Source organism: Phyllobates terribilis, unplaced genomic scaffold (assembly GCF_046119375.1).
Source record: "Phyllobates terribilis strain yellow unplaced genomic scaffold, ASM4611937v1 Scaffold_3__8_contigs__length_932513732, whole genome shotgun sequence".
NCBI classification, from domain to species: domain Eukaryota; kingdom Metazoa; phylum Chordata; class Amphibia; order Anura; family Dendrobatidae; genus Phyllobates; species Phyllobates terribilis.
The window spans coordinates 292,933,319-292,958,813 of record NW_027362763.1 but is presented as its reverse complement, the minus strand read 5'-3'; the positions used below and the strand labels follow the sequence as shown (position 1 = coordinate 292,958,813).

Sequence of the window (25,495 nt, the reverse complement as noted above, 5' to 3'; positions counted from 1 at the left end):
AACTTGTAAGAGGGTATCTTGAGTCGAACATATTTAGATGAGAGCCAGACCTTATCTCCTGGACGAAATTGAGGAGGATCCAGGCGTTTTTTGTCAGCGTGTCTTTTCATCCGCTCGGACGACTGAAGGAGTGCGGATCGGGTACTCTCCCAAATGGAGGAAAATTTGCTAACGAGAGATTCCGCAGCCGGGTTGTCCACCGAGGTGGAGACAGGAAAAGGAATCCGAGGATGCTGACCAAAGACTACAAAAAACGGGGATTTGGAGGAGGATTCGCTCTCGTGATTATTGTAAGAGAACTCGGCCCATGGTAGGAGATCCACCCAGTCAGAATGGTGGGCATTAACGAAGTGCCGGAGGTAACTGGTCAGGTTCTGATTGATCCGCTCCACTTGACCATTGGACTGTGGGTGGTAAGCGGAAGAGAAGTCCAGCGTGACGTCTAGTAGTTTACAAGTGGCTCTCCAGAAGCGTGAGGTGAACTGTACCCCACGATCCGACACGATGTGGAGGGGCAGGCCATGAAGACGGAAGATGTGACGAATAAAGTCTCTAGCTAGCTCGGGTGCAGACGGGAGACCTGGCAGGGGAACGAAATGAGCCATCTTGGAGAAGCGGTCAGCGACCACCCAAATGACCGTACAACCGGCAGAGAGTGGGAGGTCAGTTATGAAGTCCATTGCAATATGCTGCCAGGGGGCAGCAGGTACTGGGAGCGGAAGGAGGCGACCGGCTGGCAGATGTCTCGGAACCTTGTTGCGGGCGCAGGACACACAGGCAGAAACAAAGTCTATTACATCCTTGTGCAGGGTAGGCCACCAGTAGTGCCGGGAAATAAGCTGGAGGGTCTTCTTCTGACCAGCGTGGCCAGCCAGTTTAGACGAGTGACCCCAGTGAAGGATCTTCTCCCGATCAGGTACTGATACGAACGTCTTTCCGGGAGGGAGACGATTTAGACTCACGGGAGCCACCTGCATTACTCTGGCGGGATCGATGATGTGTTTCGGATCTTCCTCGAGATCAGATACCAGAAAGGATCGAGACAAGGCGTCCGCCTTGACGTTTTTGTCAGCCGGGCGAAAATGAAGGACAAAATCAAAACGAGCAAAAAACAAGGACCACCGGGCTTGGCGCGGGTTAAGTCTCTGGGCATGCTGGAGGTAAGCCAAGTTCTTGTGGTCAGTGTAAATTATTACCGGGTGAAGAGCCCCCTCAAGCAGGTAACGCCACTCCTCCAATGCCAGTTTGATGGCCAATAACTCTCGATCTCCTATGGAATAATTGCGCTCAGAGGAGGAGAAGAGTTTAGAGAAGAAGCCGCAAGTTACCATCCTCCCGGAAGAAGATTTTTGAGTAAGTACCGCTCCAGCTCCAGAGGAGGAGGCGTCCACTTCCAGGAAGAACTGCTTGTTGCCGTCCGGGCGATGCAGCACCGGGGCGGAAGAGAAGGCCTGTTTTAAGGAAAGAAAGGCTTCTTCTGCTTCGGGCGGCCACTCTTTGGGATTAGTACCCTTACGGGTGAGCGCGGAAATTGGGGCAGTCCGGGAAGAGAAGTGTGGTATGAAGAGGCGGTAGTAGTTGGCGAAGCCCAGGAACCGCTGAATGGCCTTCAACCCCTCCGTTCGGGGCCATTTCTCGATGGCAGACAGTTTCTCTGGATCCATTCGTAGGCCGGTCTGAGAAATAATGTAGCCCAAAAACGGAAGCGAGGTCTGCTCAAAGAGGCACTTCTCGTATTTAGCGAAGAGGTGATTCTGCCTGAGCCTGAGCAGGACCTGACGAACGTCCCTCCGGTGAGTCTGGAGATCCGGAGAGAAGACCAAGATGTCGTCCAGGTACACCACTACGCAGGAGTAGAGAAGGTCCCGGAAGATGTCATTGACCAACTCTTGAAAGACGGCAGGAGCGTTACAGAGACCAAAGGGCATTACCAGGTATTCATAGTGGCCGTCCCGGGTGTTGAATGCCGTCTTCCATTCATCCCCTTGACGGATACGAACCAGGTTGTACGCCCCACGGAGGTCTAGTTTGGTGAAGATTCTAGCCCCCCTCAGACGATCAAATAATTCTGGAATGAGCGGAAGGGGGTACTTATTCTTCACCGTGATCTGGTTTAGGCCTCTATAGTCTATACAGGGACGGAGAGAGCCGTCCTTCTTTTTGACGAAAAAGAAGCCTGCTCCCGCCGGGGAGGTAGATTTCCGGATGAATCCCCTGGCCAGATTCTCCTCAATATATTCGGACATCGACCGGGTCTCAGCAGCGGATAAAGGATAAATACGCCCACGGGGAGGAGTAGTACCGGGTAACAGGTCGATGGGACAGTCGTATGGTCTATGAGGGGGTAATGTCTCTGCCTCCTTTTTATTAAAGACATCAGCATAAGACCAATAAGGAATTGGAAGTCCAGGTAGATTAGCTGGGGTAGGAGAGGGACGGACGGGATGGACGGGAACCAGGCAGGTCTTATGACAGTCTTGTCCCCAGCGAAGGACTTCTCCGGTTTGCCAGTCAAGCACGGGTGCATGTTTCTGGAGCCAAGGCAGACCTAGCAAGAGGGCGTGAGAGAGTCCAGGCAGAACATGAAAGGAGATACTTTCAGAATGCAGCATTCCCACCTGCAGAGTAATGGATTCGGTGATGAGTTGGATGGGGCGTGGTAAGAGCCCCCCATCCACGGCAGCCACAGACAAGGGTACAGCCAGAGGTTTGGTGGGGATGCGGTATTTCTCTACCAGGGACTGTGAAATAAGATTCCCGGCTGCTCCAGAGTCCAGTTGGGCTGGTTCGAAATAACGGTTCTCCCCGTAGACGATTGAAACTGACAACAGCAGGGATGGAGAGGATTTATTCTTGTCTAGGTGGACCTCTCTGAGCGAACCTAGACACAGGCATTTCCCGACCTCTCCGGGCAGGCACGGATCCGGTGCTCCTTACTGCCACAGTAGAAGCAGGTCCCCTCGGCACGGCGTAAGTCCTGACGGGTCTTGACCATCTTGGTCTGGTCGACCTGCATAGGCTCAGGAGGGTGTACCTGGTTAGAGACAGAAGGAGTGACGGGTTTCTGAAAAGTAGGAGCTAGACGTGGTAACCTCCTCTCACGGGTGACCTCTCTGGCACGCTCCTGGAACCGTAGGTCAATCCGGGTGGCAAGAGTTATTAAGTCATCGAGAGTGGTAGGAATGTCCCGACCGGCAAGTTCATCTTTAATACGGCCGGACAGACCCTCCCAGAAGACGGAAACCAGAGCGTCGTTATCCCAGGCCAGCTTCGAGGCAAGGGTACGGAACCGTATGGCATATTGGCCCACGGTGAGACGATGATGCAGATGAGGTCTTCCGTCCGGGTTCGTCGAAGACTTTCCGGAAAGCCGTGAGAAAAGCAGGCAAGTTGGACACCAGGGGGTCTCCTCTCTCCCATAGAGGATTTAGCCAGGCCAGGGCCTCCCCGGTGAGATGGGACATGATGAAGGCAATTTTGGCCCGGTCGGAGTTAAACTGGTGGGACAAAAGTTCAAAGTGCAGGGTGCACTGATTTAAGAAGCCCCGAGCCTGGACGGAGTTGCCTCTGAAGCGAGGAGGTGCAGAAAGCCGGGGTCCGGGGTAGGATACCATGGTATTAGTGGGCAGCGGAGCTGCCGGATTGCAAGATATGGCACTGGCGGAGGTTGTTGGTGGATCAGACAGAGTGTTCAGGCGAGTATTGACATTCCGCAGGTGACCCAGGATGGACTCCTGTTGGGACCTCTGACGGGACAGTTCAAGACAGAGGTCCGAGAGCGAGGGAGCTTGGGTGCCACCGGGTTCCATGGCCCGAGCAAACTGTAACGGGTCTGGGAGGCGGAACCTCTGGGCTACAATACAAGGGGGCGGTCCTTGTAAGGGAGCGGGTGGCGACCAGGCAGGTAGTCACAGGAGGTGACCAGGACAGTCTCTGGGTGTACGGGCAGGAGCACACGGCAAGTGATCGGGGCAGTCTCTGGATAAAGGGTAGGTACGACCTGTGATGGCTGAACCTCCAGGTAGGCTAGCAAGGCAGATGGAGAATGTGTGCTCCCAGGTGAGCAAGCGAGAGTCTCTGGAATAGCAGGTGGTCACAGCACGTGACGGCGGAGCCTCCAGGTAGGCAAGCAGGCAGGTAACGGAGAAGCGCTCCCAGGTGAGCGGGCAAGAGTCTCAGGAATAGCTGGTGGTCACAGCACGTGACAGCGGAGCCTCCGGGCAGGCAAGCAGGCAGGTAGCGGAGAAGCGCTCCCAGGTGAGCGGGCAAGAGTCTGGAGTAGCTGGTGGTCACAGCACGTGACAGCGGAGCCTCCGGGCAGGCAAGCAGGCAGGTAGCGGAGAAGCGCTCCCAGGTGAGCGGGCAAGAGTCTGGAGTAGCTGGTGGTCACAGCACGTGACAGCGGAGCCTCCGGGCTAGCAAGCAGGCAGGTAACGGAGAAGCGCTCCCAGGTGAGCGGGCAAGCTGGTCCATAGACAGACTGACCGGAGTTGTAAGGCAGACCGTCGGACCTCAGGCAAGCAGGCAGGTAGCTGAGGTGCGCTCCCAGGTGAGCGGGCAGGCTGGTCCTTAGACAGACTGACAGGATTAGTAAGGCAGACCGTCGGACCTCAGACTAGCAGACAGGTAGCAAGTAATCAGGCAGGAATCTGACAGGTAACTGGCAGGTAACTGGCAACGGGACCTGAGGGCTGAAGCACAGGTGAGACACAGGTGCAAACAACATTGCTCGGGCACCTCCATTTTGGAGGAGGTGCCTTATATATGATGAAGTCCTCCGGCCATTGGCCGGGGACTCCTTAGGACGGCGCGCGCGGCCCCTTTAAGAGGAGGGGAGCGCGCGCGCCCTAAGCACAGGGGCCGGGAAGGAGCGCGCGCTGAGAGCAGAGCGGGAGGAGGACACCGGGAAGGAGCGCGCGCTGACAGCAGAGCGGGAGAGGGACGCCGGGCACGGGGCAGAGCGGTGAGGGGAGCAGCGTCCCTGCCTAGCAGAGGGCAGGGACGCCGGCACTACACATATATGCACAAAGAAAAAATACTAAAAAAAAAACTTAAAACAAAACAATTTTTTTTATTTGACCCATAAAAAATGCATTTTTTAAATAGCCAGCATGTGTTATCCATAGTATAGAGGTCTCTCGGAATAGTTAATTGAAAATTAAGTCCAAAAGTTAGGTAGAAGCAAAATACAAATGATAGGAAATCCTATCCATTTCCCACATACAAGAAAAGAGTCAAAGTGCGAAAAGATCATCCCTTTAATTCTAATTGCAGGGAAGCGTCCACACTCCATGAGACACAAGAGCAACAAGCAGTGTTCATTTCATGGAAAATATTCCGAACCTCCCACAGTCACCAACAATTATGTGATGTTTTTCTTTTGTGTCTGACAGATTAGAAGCAAAACCTAAACATGTCGCTTGAATAAGATTTGCTCTTTTTCTAAAGCAGAAAAGTTTCCTGTCAGTAGATAGTAATGACCTTCCCCCTCCCCCTTCCAAGAGAAAATCAGCTGCATAGGCATCTAATAGAGAATTGTGGATACATTTACGTCACATGATGAAACCCACATTTGAAAACAATTTCCATGAATGCTGCCACTGGCCAGGTCATTTCTTAGACAAAAAGCATAAAAACAGACGGTGGGCTACAGAAATCGTACATAGTTTCAAAGTACGCTGGAGTGCAGACCATACAGATAATGTCTCTGTCTGTGGGAGATTTCCTGGAGGGGTTATTCCACAAACCTTTCAATGATCAGATAATTAATATATTAGATAATTTTGCAATTTCATAGCGATACCCAAGTTTTTCTTGACCGCAGATATCTGTGTCCACCTAATAAATCAAGCAGTGGTGGCCATGCACGAGCCGAGCCGTTTCTCCGGAGTGGTAAGCTCGGTCTCAGTATGACCACCGTCATATGAGGACCACATCACTAAATTACTTGTAGTGATGTGGTCATCATGTATTTAACATATTCTCCTGCTGTGCGTGTCAGAGGGGAAACTGAGAAACCACAGTTGTCTTTGCGTCCCCTGACAAGCAAAGAACACTCTGCTCCCCCTCTGACAACTAGAGAAAAAGAAAAAGTAAAACACATCACCACATCGCGAGCAGAGGATAGTGCGCAGTGCAGAGACGGGGCTCGCCAAACCATGAATGGCACATGCCCGCCCAATGCTGGGGGTAGACACAGATATTCATAGATAGGAGAAATCTAAGGGCCACCACCACTGACACCAAGGTAAGTTACCTCAGAAAACACAAAAGTACTTTAATAAATTATTTTACTAATGAAATGTATTTTTACATGTTCTGTCTATTGAACAGTAATCATTTTCAGGAGATAACCACTTGAAAGAGGTCCTCACCTATGAAGCATGCCATTAGAAACCAAGAAATGCTACAGAATAGACGCTAAACAACTATCAATTGCACCACTTACTACTAGAGTTGGTGTCAATCAGTTCGCGGGTCCAAGCCTAGCGGCCACATCAGCACTCTGTAGAACTGTCTCCTGACATTAGAGGCTCCTCTTTTGATCAGAGATCACAGATTGTAGAGTACATAGTACCTTAATAGATAAACATATTCAATCCATCCCAAATCATGGGAACACAATGAACTGATAATGATTTTTGTCCAGAAAAGAACTGTTGAGGCTAATGTCCTCAAGAGGATGTTTGGTTACCACTAGTGTTGAGCATTCCGATACTGAAATATCGGGTATCGGCCGATATTCACTGTATCGGAATTCCGATACTTAATTCCGATACTTTTATAATATCGAATACCGGAATCGGAAGTTCCCATAATGCCTGCGCTCTGCAGTGTCTGTGAAGGATGACAAGCTGGGTGGCAGCGCTCAGCTGCGATCCAGCTTGTCATCAGAATGCCATCCCAGCGTGGGAGAATTCTCCTGATTGTTTAAAAGCCGGCGCGCGGTAAAAAGCCGCCGGCTTTTAAACAATCACGCAGCCCCATACTGCTTCCCCGCAGCCTCCCACCCCGATCCTCCGCTCCCCTCGCCACCTCCCATCCCGATCGTAAGTTAGGACCGGGCGGGGAGCGCAGCTCCAAGGAGCGGGGAGTGAAGGACCCGGGCGGGGAAGCCGGCAGTGAAAAGACTTCACCGCCGGCTTTCCCGTTCTGTGCTGCGCTTTCCCGCCGGTTATTTCAAATGAACAGCTGAGGTATCAGGTGATGCCGATCAGCTGTTCATTTGAAGTAGCCGCGGTGCCCTCAGAGGGTTCATGTGAGTTCATGCTTGACTGCATGAACTCACATCAACTTTCCCACGGCCGCACAGGTCAGCCTCACCTCCCAGACCCGTCATGATTAGTGTGTGGGGGGGTGTGTGTGTGTGTGTGTGTGTGTGTGTGTGTGCGCGGGGTGTGTGTGTGTGCGGGGTGTGTGTGTGTGCGGGGTGTGTGTGTGCGGGGTGTGTGTGTGTGCGCGGGGTGTGTGTGTGTGCGGGGTGTGTGTGTGCGGGTGTGTGTGCGGGTGTGTGTGCGGGTGTGTGTGCGGGGTGTGTGTGTGTGTGTGTGTGCGCGGGGTGTGTGTGTGTGCGGGGTGTGTGTGTGTGCGGGGTGTGTGTGTGCGGGTGTGTGTGCGGGTGTGTGTGCGGGTGTGTGTGCGGGGTGTGTGTGTGTGTGCGGGGTGTGTGTGTGTGCGGGGTGTGTGTGTGTGCGGGGTGTGTGTGTGTGCGGGTGTGTGCGGGTGTGTGTGCGGGCAGACATAGGCCGATGTGACACTACTACTCCCATCGGTCTATGTCTGTCCCCCGTCCACTCCTGCCAGCAGGATCAGCTCGATGGGAGCAGTAGTTCCCATCAGCCTGATCCTGCTATTTAAATTGCCCTACTGTGTCCCCAATAAATGTTAAATACATGTCATTGGTGGCCAGTGGTTACCTAAAAGAAATTAGTTCATACATTACCTGTCCCCGCCGATCGCCACCTGAAATAAAGTAAAAAATAAAAAACTACACCTATACTCACCTAGACACCTAATTCCCCGAAGCCATCGATCTCCTGTAATAAAATATAAAATAATAAACCACAACCTTATCCTTACCCCTCCGTAGTAGTCCACGAGTGTCCCACGAAGATCTCCAGTTCAGAGCAGCCACATAGAATGTGACCGCTCTGAACCGCTGCCGCCGCTAGAATGACGGGGCCGTAAGGGTTCACCGGAGTTCAGGCAGCGCTGCTCCGGTTAGCTCCTTTACGGCACTGCTGTATCGTGAGAAATTCCCACGGTACAGCACTGCCGTAAAGGAGGTCTCCGGAGCTGCGCTGCCTGAATGCACTCCGGTGACCTCAGTCAGTGGCTCCCGCTGCCGGGAGCGGACGTGTTCCCGGCAGCCTGAGCTTACAGCAGCCATGCACAGCTGTCACCATCTCCAGATGTGACAGCTGTGCATGGGAGATCAGCGCAGGAACGTGGACAGGTAACTATTTTTTTTTTAGTAAACTAAGAATTAAATAAAATGGTGTTTTATTTCAAATAAATTATTTTTTCTGGGTGTAGTGTGTTTTTTCTTTTTAACACTTTGTAGGTTAGTAATGGGGGTGTCATATAGACGGCCATCATTACTAACCTGGGCTTCATGGCAGCTGGCGCTGACATGAACCCCACCACTATTACCCCCTGCCACCGCACCAGGGCAGCGTGGAAGAGCGAGGCTAAGTGCCAGAATTGGCGCATCCTATGGATGCGCCATTTCTGGGGCGGCTGACGGCTGGTGTTTCTAGCCTGGGAGGGGGCCAATATTCATGGCACCCTTCCTGAGCTATTAATATCAGCCCCCAGCTGTCTGCCTAGCCTTTGCTAGCTATTAAAATAGAGGGGACCCCACGTCATTTTTTTTTGGGGGGTCCCCCATTTTAATAGCTAGTAAAGGCTAGGTATTCAGCTGGGGGCTGATATTAGTAGCCTGGGAAGCTCCGTGGGTTTTACCCCCTTCCCAGGCTTCAAACATCTGCCCCAGCCGTCTGCTTAACCTCCGCTAGAGACTAAAATTATGGGGGATCCCACGCCATTTTTTTTTTAAATAAATCCTTTATTTTAACACTAAATGACATTTGAGGACTTAATAAAGATGCAGTCCCTAAATTATTATTTATTTTTTAATAAATTTTTCCCAAAACTTTTGACGTGGGCTTCGCCATATTTTTGTATGCCAGCCAGGTACAGCATCCAGCTTCTATGAACGCGCCATTTTCCGGGGCGGCCGCGGACTGCAATTTTCAGCGGGGGGGGGGAGGGCAAAAAGCTTGGGCCTCCCTGCGCTGCAGATTCCATCCCCCAGCTGCCTAGTTGTACCTGGCTGGACACAAAAATAGGGAGAAGCTCCACGTTTTTTTTTTTTTAATTATTTCATGAAATTCATGGAATAATTAAGAAAAAAAGGGCTTCCCTATATTGTTGTGTCCGGCTAGGTACAAATAGGCAGCTGGTGGTTGGGGGCAGCCCGTTCCTGCCTGCTGTACCTGGCTGGACACAAATATAGTGTGAAGCCCCACGTCAATTTTTTTTTAATTATTTCAGGAAATTCATGAAATAATTAAAAAAAAATTATGTGGGGCTTCGCCCTATAATTGTGTCCAGCCAGGTACAGCAGGCAGGAACGGGCTGCCCCCAACCACCAGCTGCCTATTTGTACCTAGCCGGACACAACAATATAGGGAAGCCCTTTTTTTCTTAATTATTCCATGAATTTCATGAAATAATTAAAAAAAAAAATGTGTGGCGCTTCGCCCTATTTTTGTGTCCAGCCAGGTACAACTAGGCAGCTGGGGGCTGGAATCTGCAGCGCAGGGAGACCCAAGCTTTCTGGGTCCCACCCGCTGCAAATTGCAGTCCGCAGCCGCCCCGGAAAATGGCGCGTTCATAGAAGCGCCATCTTCTGGCGCTGTACCCAACTCATCCAGGGCCCTGGTGCGGTGGCTCACTGGGTAATAAAGGGGTTAAGGCCAGCTTGGCATTATCAGCTGGCCCTAAGCCCGAAATTCATGGGGTCACGCCAATATTAGACATGACCGCCATGAATTTCTAGTAAAGTATTTAAAAAAAACACAAACACCCAGAAAAAAGTCCTTTAATTGAAATAAAGACACAATTCTTTATTGTTCTAAATTAAACCATACTTACCGCCACACCCATTCCAGCTGAAGCCAACGATCTCCTGCAATAAAAGTAAAATAATAAAGCAACCTCATCCTTACCTTTCCATGGTTCCCAGGACAGCTTCAGCTCTGCTACATCGAGATGACAGGCTGGACCGCAGCAGAACGCTGCCATCCAGCCTGTCATCCCGCGGACACTGAGAAGCGCAGGCATGCTTGCGCTCCTCAGTGTCTTTCTGTGACGTCATCCAGATGAGCCGAGGTCATGTCCAATGAACTCAGCTCACCTCATGCACGTCACTGACAGCGTGGGAAAATTCTCCTGCACTCAGCGCTTCAGCGTGAGAATTCTCCCACGCTGTCAGTGACGTGCATGAGGTGCGCCGAGTTCATGGGACATGACCTCACCTCATGCACGTCACTGACAGCGTGGGAAAATTCTCACGCTGAAGCGCTGAGTGCAGGAGAATTCTCCCACGCTGTCAGTGACGTACATGAGGTGAGCCGAGTTCATTGTCGGCTCATCTGGATGCCGTCACAGCCAGACACTGAGGAGTGGAAGTATGCCTGCGCTTCTCAGTGTCTGCGGGATGACAGGCTGGATGGCAGCGTTCTGCTGCGGTCCAGCCTGTCATCTCGATGTAGCAGAGCTGGAGCCGTCGTGGGAGCCATGGAAAGGTAAGGATGAGGTTGCTTTATTATTTTTCTTTTATTGCAGGAGATCGTTGGCTTCAGCTGGAATGGGCGTGATGGTAAGTATGGTTTAATTTAGAACAATAAAGAATTGTGTGTTTATTTCAATTAAAGGACTTTTTTCTGGGTGTTTGTGTTTTTTTTAAATACTTTACTAGAAATTCATGGTGGTCATGTCTAATATTGGCGTGACCCCATGAATTTCGGGCTTAGGGCCAGCTGATAATGCCAAGCTGGCCTTAACCCCTTTATTACCCAGTGAGCCACCGCATCAGGGCCCTGGATGAGTTGGGTACAGCGCCAGAAGATGGCGCTTCTATGAACGCGCCATTTTCCGGGGCGGCTGCGGACTGCAATTTGCAGCGGGTGGGGCCCAGAAAGCTTGGGCCTCCCTGCGCTGCAGATTCCAGCCCCCAGCTGCCTAGTTGTACCTGGCTGGACACAAAAATAGGGCGAAGCTCCACGTTTTTTTTTTTTTAAATTCATGAAATTCATGGAATAATTCAGAAAAAAAGGGCTTCCCTATATTGTTGTGTCCGGCTAGGTACAAATAGGCTGCTGGTGGTTGGGGGCAGCCCGTTCCTGCCTGCTGTACCTGACTGGACACAAATATAGGGCGAAGCCCCACATCAATTTTTTTAAATTATTTCATGAATTTCCTGAAATGATTTAAAAAAAATTGACGTGGGGCTTCGCACTATATTTGTGTCCAGCCAGGTACAGCAGGCAGGAACGGGCTGCCCCCAACCACCAGCTGCCTATTTGTACCTGGTTGGACACAACAATATAGGGAAGCCCTTTTTTTCTTAATTATTTCATGAATTTCATGAAATAATTAAAAAAAAAAAATACGTGAAGCTTCTCCCTATTTTTGTGTCCAGCCAGGTACAACTAGGCAGCTGGGGGATGGAATCTGCAGCGCAGGGAGGCCCAAGCTTTCTGCCCCCCCCCCCTCCCCCCGCTGAAAATTGCAGTGCGCAGCCACCCCGGAAAATGGCGCGTTCATAGAAGCTGGATGCTGTACCTGGCTGGCATACAAAAATATGGCGAAGCCCACGTCAAAAGTTTTGGGAAAAATTAATTAAAAAATAAATAATAATTTAGGGACTGCATCTTTATTAACTCCTCAAATGTCATTTAGTGTTAAAATAAAGGACTTATTTTAAAAAAAATTGACGTGGGGCTTCGCCCTATATTTGTGTCCAGCCAGGTACAGCAGGCAGGAACAGGCTGCCCCCAACCACCAGCTGCCTATTTGTACCTGGCCGGACACAACAATATAGGGAAGCCCTTTTTTTCTTAATTATTCCATGAATTTCATGAAATAATTTTAAAAAAAAATGCGTGGGGCTTCGCCCTATTTTTGTGCCCAGCCAGATACAACTAGGCAGCTGGGGGCTGGAATCCGCAGCGCAGGGAGACCCAAGCTTTCTGGGCCACCCCCGCTGCAAATTGCAGTCCGCAGCCGCCCCAGAAAATGGCGCGTTCATAGAAGCGCCATCTTCTGGCGCTGTACCCAACTCATCCAGGGCCCTGGTGCGGTGGCTCACTGGGTAATAAAGGGGTTAAGGCCAGCTTGGCATTATCAGCTGGCCCTAAGCCCAAAATTCATGGGGTCACGCCAATATTAGACATGACCACCATGAATTTCTAGTAAAGTATTTAAAAAAACACAACACCCAGAAAAAAGTCCTTTAATTGAAATAAACACACAATTCTTTATTGTTCTAAATTAAACCATACTTACCATCACGCCCATTCCAGCTGAAGCCAACGATCTCCTGCAATAAAAGTAAAATAATAAAGCAACCTCATCCTTACCTTTCCATGGTTCCCATGACAGCTTCAGCTCTGCTACATCGAGATGACAGGCTGGACCGCAGCAGAACGCTGCCATCCATCCTGTCATCCCGCAGACACTGAGAAGCGCAGGCATACTTCCACTCCTCAGTGTCTGGCTGTGACGGCATCCAGATGAGCCGAGGTCATGTCCAATGAACTCCGCTCACTTCATGTACGTCACTGACAGCGTGGGAAAATTCTCCTGCACTCAGCGCTTCAGCGTGAGAATTTTCCCACGCTGTCAGTGACGTGCATGAGGTGAGCTGAGTTCATTGGACATGACCTCACCTCATGTATGTCACTGACAGCGTGGGAGAATTCTCACGCTGAAGCGCTGAGTGCAGGAGAATTTTCCCACGCTGTCAGTGACGTGCATGAGGTGAGCTGAGTTCATTGGACATGAACTCGGCTCATCTGGATGACGTCACAGAGAGACACTGAGGAGCGCAAGCATGCCTGCTCTTCTCAGTGTCTGCGGGATGACAGGCTGGATGGCGGCGTTCTGCTGCGGTCCAGCCTGTCATCTCGATGTAGCAGAGCTGGAGCTGTCCTGGGAACCATCGAAAGGTAAGGATGAGGTTGCTTTATTATTTTACTTTTATTGCAGGAGATCGTTGGCTTCAGCTGGAATGGGCGTGATGGTAAGTATGGTTTAATTTAGAACAATAAAGAATTGTGTCTTTATTTCAATTAAAGGACTTTATTCTGGGTGTTTGTGTTTTCTTTTAACTTTGACTATGGGGTTAGTAATGGGGGTGTCTTATAGACGCCTCTCCATTACTAACCTGGGCTTGATGTCAGCTGGCATTATAAGCTGACATCAACCCCAACCCTATTACCCCCTGCCACCGCACCAGGGCAGCGTGGAAGAGCGAGGCTAAGTGCCAGAATTGGCGCATCCTATGGATGCGCCATTTCTGGGGCGGCTGACGGCTGGTGTTTCTAGCCTGGGAGGGGGCCAATATTCATGGCTCCCTTCCTGGGCTATTAATATCAGCCCCCAGCTGTCTGCCTAGCCTGTGCTAGCTATTAAATTAGGGGGGACCCCACGTCATTTTTTTGGGGGGGTCCCCCATTTTAATAGCTAGTAAAGGCTAGGTATTCAGCTGGGGGCTGATATTAGTAGCCTGGGAAGCTCCGTGGGTATTACCCCCTTCCCAGGCTTCAAACATTTGCCCCAGCTGTCTGCTTAACCTCCGCTAGAGCCTAAAATTAAGGGGAACCCCACGCCAATTTTTTTTTAAATAAATCCTTTATTTTAACACTAAATGACAAGTACAGTAATCAACACTGTCACTGTACTTCATATATATGTGACTGACATGTTTCTATCTATCTAATCTATGTGTGATTCTCTATTCCTTCTATTCTAAATTGTCGGGTACAGATGCTGAATTGCCGGCCGGCTTTCTTAAAGAGACGGTGCATGAAAACACTATTATTTTTTTAAATAAATCCTTTACACTAAATGACAAGTTCTGTAAGCAACACTGTCACTGTACTTCTTATATATGTGACTGACATGTTTCTATCTATCTAATCTATGTGTGAAGCTCTATTCTGTCTGTTATAAATTGTCGGGTACAGATGCTGAATTGCCGGCCGGCTTTTTTAAAGAGACGGTGCACGAAAACACTAATATTTTTTTTAATAAATCCTTTACACTAAATGACAAGTACAGTAAGCAACACTGTCACTGTACTTCATATATATGTGACTGACATGTTTCTATCTATCTAATCTATGTGTGAAGCTCTATTCTTTCTGTTGTAAATTGTCGGGTACCGGTGAATGCCGCTGATGAATTGCCGGCTTTTCATGTCATTCTACATTATTCTTAGTTGTTTTACTTCATGTAGAATTAACCTACAAGGAAAGAAAGGGTTTATTTTCATTCCGATATTTGTGTCCCATTGACTTGCATTGGTTTCCGGTATCGGAATCGGCGATATCCGATACTTTTTGGGTATCGGCCCGATCCAATCCGATACGATATTTCCTGATATCGGAAGGTATCGCTCAACACTAGTTACCACGTCTTCTGCAAGTATAATCAACCTCATATATAATTATAGACCATAGGTTTGTTCCAGCCCTATTGGTGAGAAACAGAACATTGACAGTGTTTGGCATTGCATATCCTGACAATGAAGGTTGAGTAAGGCACCCCTATTGCGGACACTTGGTCACCTTCTTCTATAGGGGTACCCTCAACACCATGTCCCAATTAAGACAAAAAAACAACATTTAGTTATACCCCAATCCATGTAACACATAAAAGATGGACAGTAGTTAATGTTCCAAAATTGACAGATGAGTTTGGCACTCTTATAAGGGCCTTAGTTTTATCCAAATAAACTTTCCCAACTGGTGGGATACATGGAACCCTGGAAGGTAGTTATCCTAAGGGCACTTGGAACAATGTTGGTCTATGGAGCCACTACATGTACAAGTTTGATCCGCTATGTGGATCACACTCAGCCATACAAGTCAATGAGAATTTTTTTCTCCATCTTTTCCTTATGAGAGAGAATCTGATCACACTCTGATCACACTCTGATCACACTCTGATCACACTCTGATCACACTCTGATCACACTCTGATCACACTCTGATCACACTCTGATCACACTCTGATTTGCATAATCAACCCTATTCTCTTGGATGCGAGAATTCATCTGCACTTGCCCTAAGGAGGACAATTTAAGTTAATGCCCTCAAAATGACATTTAATCACATTACCCAATTGGAACTATGAACTCTCCAGTATTGGCCATGCCCATCAGGTGAAAGTCAGAGCACCCCACTGTCAAAATATGTGTGGCTCAGACACAAACCACACTCCTCTATTGTCAGGCGGGGGATTCCCATGTCAAAGTGTGAGGTCTAGCTGAGCTGTGGGTAGATGGACAGTCCACCTGAATTACACATCATGCATAGAGACTTGGATTGTGCTGATTGAAAGGATATTATGGAAAGGACAGAGAGACAGATGGAAATTAGGAATACTCTATATATCCTACAAATTGGAGTTGAATTCAATTGACCCATGATCGTAACCAGGATATAGGGTCAAAATGCTCTGCTTGGGTGAGGTGATTGAACATCTTTTGGAGAACGCCATTTATTACCATCTTACAGTTAATGATTACCTGTGGGGTAAATAATAAAATTCCATACATACCACCGAATGGGGTGGAATTAAATTCATCCATTGTCCTAAATGGGACATAAGATTAATATACTCGAATAGGGTGAGGTTATCGTATATCCTTTTGAGCGCACTTATTAGTTAATGTCCTAAGAAGGAAGGTTGAAATGTCTATGCTCCATGTAGTCCACTAATTGGGATGTTCCCAAATAGAATGAACAGAATCCTAAAAATATTAAGATTTGAGAGTCCTCAATGGTTGATACCTTTTAATGGCTAACCGAAAAGATGGTAACAAGTTGCAAGCTTTTGAGACTACTCAGGTCTCTTCATCAGGCTAGTATAACACAAAATCTGAAGAGTCACATATTTATACACAATGGGACAGGATCCTAAAATAATTTGTACAAAATATTGAACACCAGAATTAATATTGTTTACATCCTCCACATCCTGTTACTAAAGCCATCGGGGAGGGAGACCCAGCAGACCACCCTCCCACTTACCTTGCACATGACTTTGTAGCACGTACAGAAAAGATTTTTAGAAGGAGGTTTTAATCTTTTCTAATAAGCAATGCAAGAAATACAAGCTTTTTTTTTTTTTTTTTAGAAAACTATATGAATTTACAGTATAAAAGTGATAGATGTACTATAGGGCTAGATAATACTAAACCATGACAATCTATGATCTGAATAAGACCTCAGATTACTTCTGTTAACCTGGACTGCCATGCCCCTGCAAAAAGATTCGCCCTGAAGGAACTTTTTGGCAGATGTATTTGGAGCAAAGAGTTCAGAGAAACTCCGGCTGAATAACTGGAGATAACGGTTGAATAAACGGATTCCATAATATAAAAATAGTACCAACGCTCCACAGTGTTTAGAATTCTGAAAAAATAATAAATGTAATAATCCAGGCCAACTTTCTCAGCGGAAAAGTGACATTTTCTATCTTAGCTACTCGGTTGTATAACATTTTTCTCTTGTATTGACTTGACGGAGACTTTGTTTCAAGGACAGAATTTGTTATGTGCTATGGTCCAAGTATTATCTGAATGTATCTTTTATTGAGAAAAAAGCCTGAGAAAAACATAAGGAATGTGTGTGAAATGAGGCTGGAAATGAAATGATACTTTTGTGGCTGAGGCCTACTTATTACTTGTCTGCCATGGTCAATCACGTGATCAAGAGATGCCAATGTCAATATTCAGAAATAAATCTTTGCAAAGACATGGAGCCAAACTGTACTAATTTATTTTGATATCATGGAAGAGATCTCTCTATTTTACAGAGTTTTATCCCGACAACTCCGACTCACATAGACAAGTGGTATCTGGTCATACCAAAAGGCACAATGTTGTCTCATATCCATGGTATGAAGAATGCCAACTGCACCACTGACTTCTACTGGGATCCACCAGGGCTCTGTTTTAATTTCTGTATTTTTTTCTGCACTTTTTCCTATCAGGGATGATGGCATTGCCTTTACCACAAGTGTGACTAAAGGCTTATAGTATGTGGTATGATTTGTGGGAAACTTTTTAAGCCAAAACTTGTCATCTTAAATGGCCAAAAAATTCCAGAAATTGGATGATCCGATTTGTACTGTATATGAGAAATTGTATCTATCTCAGGTTTAAAAAAAAAACAAAGTTTCCAGCCTTCGGCAAACTTTTTCATGGCTGTGGTTGTAGTTGGGAAGTCAAAATTACTCTGCAGTCATGCAATGATAGAGAAGATGATATCACGCAATGACAAAGTACCAAGCATATCAATGTATACTGCATGTACTATTCTGGTCCATTTTACAGCCCAGAGAACTGTATATCCTAAAAGGCAGTCACTGCACCCTTCAGCAATACGGCCACGTGGAGCTGCACATTAAGCAAATAGTGTTCAAATTTTGCAGATGTGACTGGCCTGTTTTTGGATGTGACCTTCTGAAAGCAGCCTAAACCTCACAACAAAATACATGCACTACCAACTCCTTACTAAATATAGGGATTTTCTAGGGAAAAATATACCTGCATCAGCTATAAATATTATGCAGTATAAATATATTAGCCCTGGTGTCCTGATCCTCTAGTAGCTGGTCCCTTCTCTGACTATATGGTGTAGAAGGGGTCTGGCTTACAAATAAGCATTTTGCATCCCTTTCATACAATTCTCTGATCACATGCTGCCACAACAGTGAGCACACGAACGAAAGTGGACAGAATTTTGGATGGTGCGGCTACTGGAGCATAGGGGCACATTGGCTAATAAAAGTATATTAGTTATATAACTTACATTTACAGATGATTTAGATATATTTCTCCCGGAAACCCCTTTAAATAGGGATAGCGGACGAACAATGATTTTTACATATTAATATTAATCACTTAAGTTACTAGTATTAGCTAACTTAGCCCTTGAACATTATACAGATGTCAAGCCCCTGCAATGTAGGATATTCTAGTCCAACTTCTTACTAGATTTATCTACATACTGGTTTTCTAGCCCTGTATACTGGAATTCATCAAGCCACTGGACTACTGATTTTTCAATCTAAATAAACCCATTATAGTTTCCCTTTAAATGGAGGGGAAACATAAACCAAGTATAATTTTCCACTCTGAAAAGCAGTGCTCCCATTCACCAGAAACCACAGTGAAGGATTTAGAAGCTTCAGTCTCACATATTAAATGGGCTAGTGTGAGAAAAGCTTTGCAGTTACAGTCTAACACAGACGTCAGTCTTCCTTACCTTGAATGCACTGCAGTGTTCCGTCCTCTGCACGTATTGTAAAGGTCTCTCCTGGGTTAACCTGAACTAGAATGACCTGGAAAAAAAGATAAAAGTCCTTCAGAACAATTTAACATCTGAGGAGTCAATTGGAGCAGGTCATGATCACACTAATATTTCCAATTTAATGAAGTTGTCAGCAAAAAAAAACAAAACGTATTTTTTCGGATTATAAGACGCGCTTTTTCCCAAAAAATTTAGGAGGAAAAAGGTGGTGCGTTTTATAATGTGAAGGTACGGTATTTTACCTGGGGGGCGCCGTCGGTGGAGTGGGGTCACAGATACAGGAGGCTGACGGCGACTGTGGCAGGAGTGTGGCGATGCTGCGGGCCAAGTCCTTTCAACAGGTTCACTAATTCAGGATGACTTGAGCGGTGGCGGCGGCGGGAGTGGGGCTGCGGGCCCCGTCCTCTCAAAAGAATTTGGTGGTGAATGTAGGTTCTCTCTCCCGTACATAGCCCTGCGGTGGGCTACAGGAAAATGGTTCGCCGGAGCATGCGCAGGTTGAGATCTCGAGAGAGGAGGTCTCGCCTCTCCTCTCGAGATCTCGATCTGCACATGCTCCGGAGGCCATTTTCCCGAAGCCCGCCACAGGGCTATGTATGGGAGAGAGAACCTACACTCATCGCCGACTTCTCCTGGGGATGGGGCCCGCAGCACCGCCGCACTCCCGACGCTGCCACCGCCCAAGTCATCCTGAATCAGCGACCCTGCTGAGAGAACGGGGCCAGCAGCATTGCCCCAGTCCTGCCGCAGCCAACCTCCTGTATCTGTAACCCAGGCTCCTGTGACCACTGCTCCACCATCGCCGCCCCCCCTCAGGTAAAACGGATTATAAGGTGCACCATTTTATTAAAAATATATATTTTTCCGATTTTGCACCCCAAAATTTGGGGTGCGTCTTATAATCCGCAAAATATGGTATATACGAGTGCCGACAAGAAAAAAATCTTTACACTTGTGCGGCAAAAAAAGAACTTTACATGTAAAATCCACGTCATGATTTCACTTCTTAAAAGTACACACAATGTGGGAGATAGCCAATTTTGCTATTAGACAGTTTTTGGTTTAGTAAAATGTAAATACTAAATAACTAATGAGGAAATACTAATTGCAATGAAATATCCACAATAAAACACTTGAATATTCAGATTTTGTGGTCCCGTTGAACTTGAAAGAGAGAGAGAGATATGTTGCACACACACAAAATATAAGCGTGTATATCATATATAGGCATAAACATAGCTAGAACAAGATTGCAGTCCTCTATGAATACAATATTTAAACTAGAGCATGGACAGGACTTCATATCATCTCTGCTTTATGGAAGCTGATGCACTTTGAAAGAACTAACATTTAAGTTGTACCGTTGCTGAGTTTAACTGAAGAAGCTTGGGATCTAACAGGTAATGTGTTTTTCCTTGTGGAGAGTGACATGCCTGGCATGCCAGTGTAACGAGGCTTATAGGCCATGCAATGCTCCTCTGGGAATGAATATGCAAATTGCCTCTTCAGAAAGGAAGAGGACTAGAACTCTAGTGCCACACTTTAGACATAGCAATCCTAAAAGTCAATAATGACCCTTTAACAAGCCTTTTAACCAGTCTTTGAATAACAGGTTATTGCTTTTTCAGTAATCTGCATCCTCTCTTTATAATCTCCTCTTCAAACGGAGGGGGCAGGCAGAAGGGCTGGCAATGTCAGGGAGGAGAAGCCCCAGAGTACGGCCCGGCACCTGAGCACAAAAATGTAATTGACAGAAAACTTTAAATAGTGATTAAAGAAGAACCACAAAGCTGATTTCTTCAAAGATATCAATGTAATCAGTATTACAGCACTGTTACAGCAATTTCTTTACTGTACATTACAAAAATTAAATTAAGCAGATTTCTATATTTCTGCAAGGTGAGTGCTGCAATTTAATTTTCTTAAATTAACTACTTCTAAGGCTACATAAGTATTGCGCCAAGACACCGAAAATATTAATGTGACTGCCTGTTCTGAATTATTTTGCCATTATGAGTATGGTGGAAAAGTAGTGCCGACGACATACTTTGCTCTTAGACTTGTTCTAATGATAAGTTTCATGCATTGGGCTAGACTTATAAATGGGACATCAACAGTACTTTATGTAGTCATGGAATGATCTTTCTCCCCCAAAAATCTGAACTATATGATTAACTGTACAGAATACCAGGCATATCAATATAATTCAATATAAAAAAAAGTCAGTATTAGCATTATTGCATAACAAACATACAGTAAACCTAATGACGATGAAACTTATTTACCAATACATTTACCGACTATTTAAAAGGATATAACTAATTGTATTAGTCCTTGTGTCCTGATCCTCTGGTAGCTACTCCAGCCCAGGTCCTGAGCGCTTTGCCTCAGATTCCTTCTCCATCTTTACATCACAGAAGGGGGCTTGATTAGATGTTGGAATAAGAAGTTAGCCAGCCCCCTTCACGCACTGATAGCAAACAGTGTTTTAAGTAGAAAGTAGTAAAATAAGAGTGCTGCTCTGGTCTATGAAGTAGTCTACAGCTAACAATGTACATAATTATAAGTGCTTGTGAACATGTTTCATTTTTTATATAAGGATCTTCTGTTTATAAACTGTAAAATTATAAATATGGTGATTACATTCTTTTTAGAGGCAAAAAGACGGTGTAATATAATTAAAAGGGGTTGACCTCTACTTTTATATTTCCCAATAGGCACAGTGTGCTTCTTGTGCTAATTGAGAAATCATTTTAAAGTAATGGACAATCCATTTGATCAGTTATTACACCTTTTGATAAGCTATAGTTGTTCACTAAGAAACTTCATTCAATCCCAACTTCAGTGAAGAGTAGTGTTGAGCGATACCTTCCGATATCAGGAAATAATCGCATCGGATTGGATCGGACCGATACTCAAAAAGTATCGGATATCGCAGATTCCGATACCGGAAACCAATGCAAGTCAATGGGACAGAAATATCGGAATGAAAATAAACCCTTTCTTTCCTTGTAGGTTAATTCTACATGAATGAAAACAACTAAGAATAATGTAGAATGTATTATGCGAAAAGCCGGCAATTCAGCAGCGGCATACACTGGTACCCGACAATTTACAACAGAAAGAATAGAGCTTCACACATAGATTAGATAGATAGAAACATGTCAGTCACATATATATGAAGTACAGTGACAGTGTTGCTTAATGTACTTGTCATTTAGTGTAAAGGATTTATTTAAAAAAATATTAGTGTTTTCATGCACCGTCTCTTTAAAAAAGCCGGCCGGCAATTCAGCAGCGGTACCCGACAATTTATAACAGACAGAATAGAGCTTCACACATAGATTAGATAGATAGAAACATGCCAGTCACATATATATGAAGTACAGTGACAGTGTTGCTTACTGTACTTGTCATTTAGTGTAAAGGATTTATTTAAAAAAATAATAGTGTTTTCATGCACCGTCTCTTTAAGAAAGCCGGCCGGCAATTCAGCATCTGTACCCGACAATTTAGAATAGAAGGAATAGAGAATCATACATAGATTAGATAGATAGAAACATGTCAGTCACATATATATGAAGTACAGTGATAGTGCTGGTTACTGTACTTGTCATTTAGTGTTAAAATAAAGGATTTATTTAAAAAAAAATTGGCGTGGGGCTCCCCTTAATTTTAGTCTCTAGAGAGGTTAAGCAGACGGCTGGGGCAGATGTTTGAAGCCTGGGAAGGGGGTAATACCCACGGAGCTTCCCAGGCTGCTAATATCAGCCCCCAGCGGAATACTTAGCCTTTACTAGCTATTAAAATGGGGGACCCCCCCAAAAAAATGACGTGGGGTCCCCCCTAATTTAATAGCTAGCAAAGGCTAGGCAGACAGCTGGGGGCTGATATTAATAGCCCAGGAAGGGAGCCATGAATATTGGCCCCCTCCCAGGCTAGAAACACCAGCCGTCAGCCGCCCCAGAAATGGCACATCCATAGGATGCGCCAATTCTGGCACTTAGCCTCGCTCTTCCCACTGCCCTGTAGCGGTGGCAGTGGGGTAATATGGTTGGGGTTGATGTCAGCTTATAATACCAGCTGACATCAAGCCCAGGTTAGTAATGGAGAGGCGTCTATAAGACACCCCCATTACTAACCCCATAGTCAAAGTTAAAAAATAAAAAACACAAACACCCAGAATAAAGTCCTTTAATTGAAATAAACACACAATTCTTTATTGTTCTAAATTAAACCATACTTACTGTCACGCCCATTCCAGCTGAAGCCAACGATCTCCTGCAATAAAAGAAAAATAATAAAGCAACCTCATCCTTACCTTTCCATGGTTCCCATGACAGCTTCAGCTCTGCTACATCGAGATGACAGACTGGACCGCAGCAGAACGCTGCCATCCAGCCTGTCATCCCACAGACACTGAGAAGCGCAGGCATGCTTGCGCTCCTCAGTGTCTCGCTGTGACGGCATCCAGACATGAACTACAGTGATAGTGCTGGTTACTGTAATTGTCATTTAGTGTTAAAATAAAGGATTTATTTAAAAAAAAAATTGGCGTGGGATCCCCCATAATTTTAGTCTCTAGCGGAGGTTAAGCAGACGGCTGGGGCAGATGTTTGAAGCCTGGGAAGGGGGTAATACCCACGGAGCTTCCCAGACTACTAATATCAACCCCCAGCTGAATACCTAGCCTTTACTAGCTATTAAAATGGGGGACCCCCCAAAAAAATGACGTGGGGTCCCCCCTATTTTAATAGCTAGCAAAGGCTAGGCAGACAGCTGGGGGCTGATATTAATAGCCCAGGAAGGGTGCCATGAATATTGGCCCCCTCCCAGGCTAGAAACACCAGCCGTCAGCCGCCCCAGAAATGGCGCATCCATAGGATGTGCCAATTCTGGCACTTAGCCTCGCTCTTCCACGCTGCCCTGGTGCGGTGGCAGGGGGTAATGGGGCTGGGGTTCATGTCAGCGCCAGCTGCCATGAAGCCCAGGTTAGTAATGATGGGCGTCTATAAGACACCCCCATTACTAACCTACAAAGTGTTAAAAATAAAAAACACACTACACCCAGAAAAAAATAATTTATTTGAAATAAAACACACAATTTTATTTAATTCTTAGTTTACTAAAAAAAAATAGTTACCTGTCCACGTTCCTGCGCTGATCTCCCATGCACAGCTGTCACATCTGGAGATGGTGACAGCTGTGCATGGCTGCTGTAAGCTCACACTGCCGGGAACACGTCCGCTCCCGGCAGCGGGAGCCACTGACTGAGGTCACCGGAGTGCATTCAGGCAGCGCAGCTCCGGAGACCTCCTTTACGGCACTGCTGTACCGTGGGAATTTCTCACGATACAGCAGGGCCGTAAAGGAGATGACCGGAGCAGCGCTGCCTGAACTCCGGCGAACCCGCTTATGCAATGACGGGGCTGCTTTACGGCGGCAGCTGTTCAGAGCGGTCACATTCTATGTGGCTGCTCTCAACTGGAGATCATCGTGGGACACTCGTGGACTACTACGGAGGGGTAAGGATAAGGTTGTGGTTTATTATTTTATATTTTATTACAGGAGATCGATGGCTTCAGGGAATTAGGTGTCTAGGTGAGTATAGGTGTAGTTTTTTATTTTTTACTTTATTTTAGGTGGCGATCGGCGGGGACAGGTAATGTATGAACTAATTTATTGTAGGTAACCACTGGCCACCAATGACATGTATTTAATATTTATTGGGGACACAGTAGGGCAATTTAAATAGCAGGATCAGGCTGATGGGAACTACTGCTCCCATCGAGCTGATCCTGCTGGCACGAGTGGACGGGGGACAGACATAGGCCGATGGGAGTAGTAGTGTCACATCGGCCTATGTCTGCCTGCACGCACACACCCCCAGACATCGCACAGACACCGCACACACCCGCAGACACCGCACAGACACCGCACACACCCGCAGACACCGCACAGACACCCCACACACACCAATCATGACCGGTCTGATGGTCTGGGAGGTGAGGCTGACCTGTGCGACCGTGGGAAAGTTCATGTGAGTTCATGCAATGCAGTCAAGCATGAACTCACATGAACCCTCCGAGGGCACCGCGGCGACTTCAAATGAACAGCTGATCAGCATCACCTGATACCTCAGCTGTTCATTTGAAATAACCGGCGGGAAAGCGCAGCACAGAACGGGAAAGCCGGCGGTGAAGTCTTTTCACTGCCGGCTTCCCCGCCCGGGTCCTTCGCTCCCCGCTCCTTGGTGCTGCGCTCCCCGCCCGGTCCTAACTTACGATCGGGATGGGAGGTGGCGAGGGGAGCGGAGGATCGGGGTGGGAGGCTGCGGGGAAGCAGTATGGCGCTGTGTGATTGTTTAAAAGCCGGCGGCTTTTTACCGCGCGCCGGCTTTTAAACAATCAGGAGAATTCTCCCACGCTGGGATGGCATTCTGATGACAGGCTGGATCTCAGCTGAGCGCTGCCATCCAGCTTGTCATCCTTCAGAGACACTGCAGAGCGCAGGCATTATGGGAACTTCCGATTCCGGTATTCCATATTGTAAAAGTATCGGAATTAAGTATCGGAATTCCGATACCGCGAATATCGGCCGATACCCGATATTTCAGTATCGGAATGCTCAACACTAGTGAAGAGGAATCAGGACCTGCTCTAAATGATTGGTGGGGCTCCCAGAGGTCAGAATTGTCACCTCCTCTGGAAAGGTGATCACAAATTTTCATGGGAAAATCTCTTTAATGCTGCATATATATGAAGAGCTAGAAATACAAAAGGTATTTTAGCCTATGTACACATCCGTGTTAGCATTTCCAGTTCAGGGCTTTCGATAGATCTGACGGGAAGAACACGGTTGCAAGCAGCACCATCTTTCCCGTG

At 46.8% G+C, this 25,495-nt stretch overlaps 1 protein-coding gene across 2 annotated transcripts in view; it reads right to left on the bottom strand.

Moving 5' to 3' along the window:
* FNDC3B (fibronectin type III domain containing 3B) overlaps window positions 1-25,495 on the bottom strand; it is a 413,666-nt gene that overhangs the window by 291,779 nt on the left and 96,392 nt on the right. For both annotated transcript variants that reach the window (XM_073674905.1, XM_073674906.1), the window contains exon 3: window positions 18,567-18,642. In XM_073674905.1, the coding sequence (XP_073531006.1) occupies window positions 18,567-18,642 (76 nt within the window). The remainder of the gene's footprint in view (window positions 1-18,566; window positions 18,643-25,495) is intronic.